The following is a 7517-nucleotide window of genomic DNA, read 5'->3' as shown; positions in this document are numbered from 1 at the left end:
CCCTCCTGCCTGCTCGCTGCTCCGCTCCTCATGGTGAATCCTGCCTGAATCCACAGCCGGGCTCGGTGCTGCAATCTGCATTCTGCCCCATCCCCAGCTCTGGGTGCTGGCACTGCTCTGTCCCATTGAAAAGCTGTGCCTGAGCACTTTGGAGTGCTTTAAAAACCAAGTATTTAGAAATATTCTCTGTGCTAGAGCTTTGTATGCATTTGAAAACTCAAGAATACTGATCAAGTCTCCAGAGACTTTACAGAGAGAATCCCTGCCTCACATGCCATGTCATTTTTTATGGTTACGTGCTAAGTTTCTAGAAATACTGTGTTTGTATGTCCTGCAAAAGGAGGGAAGATATTCTGATGGCCTTCCTGTTGCTGCTGGAGGTAACAGAGGCAGACAGATCACAACTTGATTTTCAAACTGTGCACCAAGTTTCCCATTCTAGAAGGTAAAAAACTAATGAGTTCATAAAGTAGAAAAATGGCATTTTACCTGAGGAAGTCTGACTGTTCTGGGAGAAGGACGTGTGTGACAATGTCAGCACATTCATCTGCCAGCCCCTGCCTGCTTTTATCTTCTGTGGATGGTGCCTGGCCGCAGAGCAGCAGATCCCCACCCTGACACAGCCTGTGGTGCTCGCTCCAGCCATGGCAGGGGGCAGCCCAGCCTCTCCCTGCTTTCTGTCCCAGGGGTTTCCAGCCTGCCAAAGGAGCCCCTCCGGACCCAGCTGCCCTGGGTGGTGAGAGCTGTGCCGAAACTCAGCCTGAAAATGGCACTTCAGGCAAGGCCCAGAATCTGCTGGTCCCTACGAAGCCCCGGCTGAGTCTGGGATTGTGCCAGGCCCAGTGGCCAGCAGCTCTAACTCTGGGTATTGTGGCCATCTGGAATCCTTTGGGGTGTTTTAAAGGGTGAAATTCAAACCCAATTCAGAACGCAGCCCTTGAGAAAGCTCAGCCTGGGAGAGGCCTCTGGCTGCTCATCCAGGACAGGCTCAGCCCCACTCCTGGGGGTGCATGTGTGTGACCAGGGGCCACAGATGCTTTTGGCTCCCCCCTGCCTGCCCAGCCCGTGCCCTGTGAGCGATGGGTGCCCTGCAGGGGCTCCTCCCGTGACTCGCGCCGCTCGCCGCGCTCGGGGCATCGTCACCCCTGTGACACAGACTGGAACCAGGACTCAAAACTGTATTTGCTCTCTTGCAGGGCAGCCCCGATTGTTTCACTTTATACAGTGCGTTGTTGTTCTTCTTCTACTTTTCGCAGCAACTCGTTTTTAATTCAGTTACAAACTGCTTGGGACCACGCAAGTTCCTGCACAGTGGGAAGCTCTATAAAGCCAAGAGTAACAAGGAGCTGTATGGTTTTCTCTTCAACGACTTCCTCCTCCTCACTCAGATCATAAAACCTCTTGGCTCTTCTGGCACAGACAAGGTCTTCAGCCCCAAGTCCAACCTGCAATACAAAATGTACAAAACTGTAAGTGCTGCTCGGGCACGGGGATGGGGCTCGGTAGCTCCATTCTGGGGATGTTCTGGGATCTTCTTCCCAGAGAAGACATTTGAAAGCTTTGAGGTTCAGGGCTGATGGCAGGAAGGGTGTTCTCCAGTGAGATAAGAACAGATGCTTTTGAGGTTTTGCTTGAATAAAACCCTTCCATGAGGGCTCGTGTGCTTGAGGGAGCGGAGGGAGAGCGGTGCTGGCTGCTCTCTGCAGGAGGAAACTCTGCTGTGCTTGGCTGTCTCCAGGAGGGTTTCCAGGCTATGCTGGCACCTCTGTCTTTGTCAGCTTTTAAAATTTTCTGCAGAAAGATGGGAGGCAGAAGTGGGGAGATACTTGGGGGACAGAATAAACCTGCTGTGAGCTGATGTGTGCTGAATGCCCCTGTGCAGACTCTGCAGTACAACTCCAGCTCTGCTGATGTTTTACAGCCCATTTTCCTAAACGAGGTACTGGTAAAATTACCCACAGACCCTTCTGGAGATGAGCCCATCTTCCACATCTCCCACATTGACAGAGTCTACACGCTCCGGGCCGAAAGCATTAATGAAAGGTAGGTGCCTTTGTGGGCCTTTAAAAAGTCTGGTGAATGTAGGATGTGAATGGTTGTGATGGAAACTTGCAGAGCACTCTCCAAGCTGGTTGTTTTACAAGACTGGAAAACTCCTTCCTGGAATATGGTGACCTGAAAAGGAAGGAACAATAATGATGTTTCCTGAATTCCAGCTAGACCAATGAGGAAATGGCTGAGGGTGGATGTTTAGGCTGCATTTCACATGGTAATGTGAAGAGGCCAAAGATGCAATTCTATCTTCTGCTGTTAGCTGGGATAGTAGAAGGTGTCCCTGAGGGGGGCTGGATGAGCTTGAGGATGCCTCCCAGCACAAACCATGAATGTCCTGTGAAGCAGCAGCTCTTCATTTGGGGCTCCAAAGTTGATCCACAGCTTTCAGATTCTCCCATGTTTCCTTGACTCAGTTCCCCTTGTATGTCACAGCAGATTTTCTAAGCCTTTGAGGTCCCTTAGTTGCCCTTCTGCCACCCTTTTTCTCTGTCAGCCTTCCCCCTCAGCTGGGATTGTTGGGGTCAGGAGCAGACTCAGTGATGTCTGTGGGTCCCTTCCAGCTCAGGATGTTCTGTGATTCTTAAGCATGAAATGATTTCCCAAAGGGCCCATTCACCACCCGTGGACTCCCCAGGTTACGCTTTTGAAGCCCTGAGGGTCACAAGAACTGGGTAGGAAATCTCAGGGACCAAGGACAGTGACCACCTCAGCAGCACCGGTGTCTGGTACCTCCTGGCTCCAAGAACTCAGTTTATTTCAGGAAAACAAAGGGCTGGATGAAAGCAAACCTGATCTTTAGAACTTTGGTTTTCTCACCAAGCATCTCCTGCTCGTGGTTCTCTTGAGCTTTCTTTGTGTGGTGGGGTTTGCTTCCCAGGGATGGTTACATTCTGCAGGTGCTGTGAGTTCCAGTAAGATCCCTTCCAGGCAGGCAGCTGTGGGATGGCAGGGCCTGGGATGGGGCCAGAGCCTTGTCTGGGAAGGAGGGACCACTTTCGTTTCATCTGCTGTGCTCCAGCATTTTGCAACATTTTTTTCTCCTTTCCTTCTGAAGGACTGCCTGGGTTCAGAAGATCAAAGCTGCTTCAGAACTTTACATAGAGACTGAGAAGAAGAAGAGGGAAAAGGCCTACTTAGGTACAGCATAGGATGTGGGACTCATCTTCTGTGGAAAAGTCCCTGGGCAGGAAAATCCACTGGTGACATTTTCTCTGTGCTCTTCTGTTCCACCACAGTTCGCTCTCAGAGAGCAACAGGCATCGGGAGGCTGATGGTGAACGTTGTTGAAGGCATTGAACTGAAGCCCTGCAGGTCCCATGGTGAGTGCCTTGGCTTTCTCTGCTCCATCCAGAAGATGTTCCCTTCTGCCAGCCTGACTGCGCAGGGTCTGTCCCAGACACGACTTTGTTAAATGACGTGGGTTTAGGGAATAAATGGGCAGAGGTGAATTTGTGCAGCTGAGCCGTGCTCCTGCAGCCGTCCTGCGTGAGGCTTTTGTTTCAGACTGGCTTTGTTTCCACCACACAAGGCACAGAGTCCCACAGGGAAGAGTGGAGGGTGCTCAGCACCCAGCAGAGCAGAGTATTCACTGTGATGTTGATGTAGCCCATTACAGAGGTGGTGGAGCAGAGCCTGGATGAGGCTGGAGCCTGGGATGGGGCCAGATGCCTGATGTGGCCGAGGTCTTTCCCAGCTCAGCTCTGTCGGAGCAGAGGGAAGCTCCTGAGCAGGATCACACTGCTAAAAAAGCCCCGCTGTTTTCTGTTTGTTCCCATCTTCCCAGGAAAGAGCAACCCCTACTGCGAGGTGACCATGGGCTCTCAGTGCCACATCACCAAGACCATCCAGGACACCCTCAATCCCAAGTGGAATTCCAACTGCCAGTTCTTCATCAAGGACCTGGAGCAGGACGTGCTGTGCATCACGGTGTTCGAGCGGGACCAGTTCTCCCCGGATGGTGCGTGCGGGGCTGCCCCTGCCAAGGGCATTTGCAAAGCTCTTTTTTGAGGAGGAGCTTTCCTGCTTGAGGGAAATCAGAGGCAGTGGGCTGGGTTGGGAGATGATCATTAAAGATACCCCAGGTTTGACCCTCTTTGCATATTTAAGAGTCAACTTGCCCTTGCTCCACCCCAGTATCAGCACAAAAAGGATGCAGCTCCCTCTAGGTTTTGACAGTTCCTTTTCTTGTGTAGTTGACAACAAGTTAAGTGTGGTTTGTAATTCTGCTAAGGCTCCAGAAAGCTCAGGATGCTGCTTGCACATGGATGGGTTGAGGCAGGAGGAAGAGAAATGACTTTGAGTTCCTGTTATACGCAGTAACAGTAGCAAAAATGAGCCCAGGATTCCAAACCTGATAGAATTGTGGAACAGTTTGGCTTGGAAAGGACCTTAAAGATCACCCAGTTCCAACCCCTTCCATGGGCAGGAACCTCCCACTACCTCACGTTGCTCCAAGCCCCATCCAGAGTGGCCTTGAGCACTTCCAGGGGTGGGGATTCCACAGCCTCTCTCAGCTGATAAGCTGGGATAAACACCAGGAGCATCACAGGGTGTATTTTGGAATCACAGCCTCTCCAGCAGTGTTTGGATAGGACTGCTGCTGGCTCACTGACCTTGTTGCTTGGCTGTGTCATCTCCAGCAGGTTCACTCTCAGGTGTAACTGTTCAGTAGCTGTTGGCCTTCTGCTAACATACCATAAAATCCAGAAGTCCCTGAAGCGAGGCAGCTGTGAATTCCATGGTGGGTTTTTCCACTCATGGGCCCATTTAGTTTTAATGCTGCTGCTGTTTAGCCAAGGTCTGGCCAAATCCCCTTCTCTGCAGCCTTTGGCCCCCTTCAAGTGCACAAGCAGAGCTGGACTGAAGGTTTGTTTTCTCTTTTGCTGTGTGTGGGTGGAAGTTCAGGTCTTTCTGCAGACTCTGGGTTCCCTTTCCTGAGCACGTGGTGTTTTTGCATTCCAGACTTTTTGGGCAGGACAGAGATCCGTGTGGCAGACATCAAGAAGGATCAGGGTTCCAAGGGACCAGTTACAAAGTGTCTCCTCCTGCACGAAGTCCCCACGGGAGAGATCGTGGTGCGCCTGGACCTGCAGCTGTTCGATGAGCCTTAGGAGAGAGAGCGGCCGGTGTCGGAATTCAGCCAGAGGTCACTGCAGGAGGTGTCTGCAGAAGCTGTCACCGAGTCCTTGCTGGTGTGGCATGAAACTACTGCTCGCCCTTCACACGTCAGAGGGTTATCAAAGCAAACAGGAGCATCTTTGTGCCTTGATAATTCTCACTGAACACATGAATCCCAATTTGGTGAGGAGATCTCTGTCAATCTCTCTGTGTGGAACTTGGCGTTGCTTTCCTGGGCTGGTGAAACAATCCTGTTGTTCCCTGCGCCGCAGTCAGGAGGGCTGGCAAACCACATGGGTGGTTCTGCTTTCTCCAGTTGCCCTGCTCTTTAATTCCCATGGAGGAGGCAGTGTGGGTGTGTTTTGGAGGCTTTCTGAGGGTTTTCCCCCTTCAGGAGTTCTGTGCCTATTGCTCAGCAGAGTGGTGTGTAAATGTGAGTGAATGGAAGGAGCGGTCCGCAGCAAGATCTGCAAAGATCTTCACGATGGTACTGAAAAGACTTAGAAAATAAATAGTCTATATCTATAAACAGAGAAGATTCTATTAACATACCACTTCATGACTCGTGTTGCCCCTGAAAATAGAAGATGTCCAGGCCTTCTGCACAGAGGTGAACGGCGCTCCAACCCCCGGTCTCTTTGGGAGTCGCTGCTGTCCCCAGGAGTGTCGGTGCTGGTGCTGGGGCAGGGAGCCGAGGGTGAGGCCCAGAGCCCTGCTGGGTGCCGTGGGTGACTCCTGGCTGCTGCTGCTCCAGGGGCCAGCGGCACCTGCCCTGGGGGAGAAGAAACCAGCTCCGTGGTCATGGCTCCAGCGAAGTTCCAGCCTGCAGAGCCGGGTGTGCGGGGCAGTCTGTGATGCCCAGGCAGGGAGCTGAGCCCTGCTCACCTTGTACAGCCCCGTCCTGCAGCTTCCCAGGGAACCCAAAGCCATCGGGGGAATGCCAGGGCTCTCCATCCTTTTCACCCCATGGATAACAAGGTCCAGGCCCACATCCCTGTTTGGCAAAGCTCCCGGCTCCGGGCGGGCACCGACATCTGTGTGAGTGCTCTGCTGAGTCTGGACTCGGGGGACAAAAGATCCCTGAGAGTCAAATTCCTCTTTGTTCTGCTTGGATTCCTTTTGTTCATGCCCTGCCACGCATCCACTGGTATTTTTGTAAGGACTTCATTCCGGATGGGAGGTGCCGGCCCGTGTCATTCGCATGTGAACGTTCTCGTGGAGCTGTTGTTAGGTTTCGGTGTTCCTTGCATGTCCTTTCAGTACTGGTTCCCACCTCTCCTGTGTCGGCGGTGTTCTCTAGCACTCCAAGTCTTATTGGTTTCCATTAGGAAATTAGGATATATCCATAACAGGTAGGTAGATCCGTATGGTAATAAGTGTAAACTGTGCTGGGAAGTGTCTGTGTATTATAATTTCCTAAAAGACCACTGTAATGTTTCAAGCAATGGGAAGGAAAAAAAATGTATGTTGGAGGGACAACAAAGTTTACATTTCATACTTTTCAGAATCGCTTTATTATTTATTTATTGAAGATAGTGTAGAATTTTGTATCAGAAATGACAGACATACTTATGTATTTTTTGAAACAAAACAGAGATACACACTTTAGTTAGAAACTTTCAACTGACCACATTTTAGAGGGAGTGTGACTTCCTAGGCATGCATTTGTTTACCACTAACTGGCTGAAAACACAGTTAAGAGAACTTTAAGTTTCTATTTTTCAATGTTGTTAAGAAAATTGTTTCAATTAAAATATGTAAATAGTACTAAACCCATGCTTTCCTAATTCCATATCAATACATTTTATTAAATATAATGTATATGAAAATACACATTGTTGTGGTAGGATAAAAAAAAGTGATAAAAATCTATTACTGGAGTACCATTAAATGTCATTGTCTAACCTTTTATTGCTGTCCTAATTTTACTCAGAGATGCCAGCAGGGTGAACGTTCATTTCAGGGTTTCACAAGTAGCATCACTTTTTTAATAGTGTCATTTCACCAGCATCAGTTACAGTGATGGCTGAACAACAGGCTGTACAACAGGCCAACAGGACAAAAAAATCTCGTGGCTGGAGTGCAGGAACCTTGGGCAGGGTTTTGGAGGGAGCCCCAAGGAGCTGAGGCTCATTTGGTGCTGCAGGTGGGGGACCTTTCCCTCAGGTTGAGCCATGTCATGGGCATCAGAGAATCCCACAATGGTTTGGGTTGGAGGGAGCTCAGAGCCCACCCATTCCCAGCCCTGCCATGGCAGGGCCACCTCCCACTGTCCCAGGAGCTCCCAATGTCCAGCCTGGCCTTGGGCACTGCCAGGGATCCAGGGGCAGCCCCAGCTGCTCTGG

General features: G+C 50.6%; 1 protein-coding gene across 5 annotated transcripts in view; it reads left to right on the top strand.

Moving 5' to 3' along the window:
* ITSN1 (intersectin 1) overlaps window positions 1-7081 on the top strand; it is a 98370-nt gene extending 91289 nt beyond the window's left edge. For 4 of the 5 annotated variants that reach the window (XM_033517186.1, XM_033517237.1, XM_033517202.1 and 1 more), the window contains 6 exons: window positions 1197-1469; window positions 1922-2043; window positions 3110-3192; window positions 3291-3374; window positions 3839-4012; window positions 5017-7081. In XM_033517186.1, coding sequence (XP_033373077.1) covers window positions 1197-1469; window positions 1922-2043; window positions 3110-3192; window positions 3291-3374; window positions 3839-4012; window positions 5017-5165 — 885 coding nt within the window. In that variant the 3' untranslated portion in view covers window positions 5166-7081. The remainder of the gene's footprint in view (window positions 1-1196; window positions 1470-1921; window positions 2044-3109; window positions 3193-3290; window positions 3375-3838; window positions 4013-5016) is intronic. The other variant, XM_015618743.3, reaches the window with a different exon arrangement.
* The last annotated feature ends 436 nt before the right edge of the window (window positions 7082-7517 follow it).

The sequence above is a fragment of the Parus major genome, chromosome 1, assembly GCF_001522545.3.
Source record: "Parus major isolate Abel chromosome 1, Parus_major1.1, whole genome shotgun sequence".
Taxonomy (NCBI): Eukaryota; Metazoa; Chordata; class Aves; order Passeriformes; family Paridae; genus Parus; species Parus major.
The sequence above is the reverse complement of the archived record's forward strand: the minus strand, read 5'-3'. Positions and strand labels throughout refer to the sequence as shown.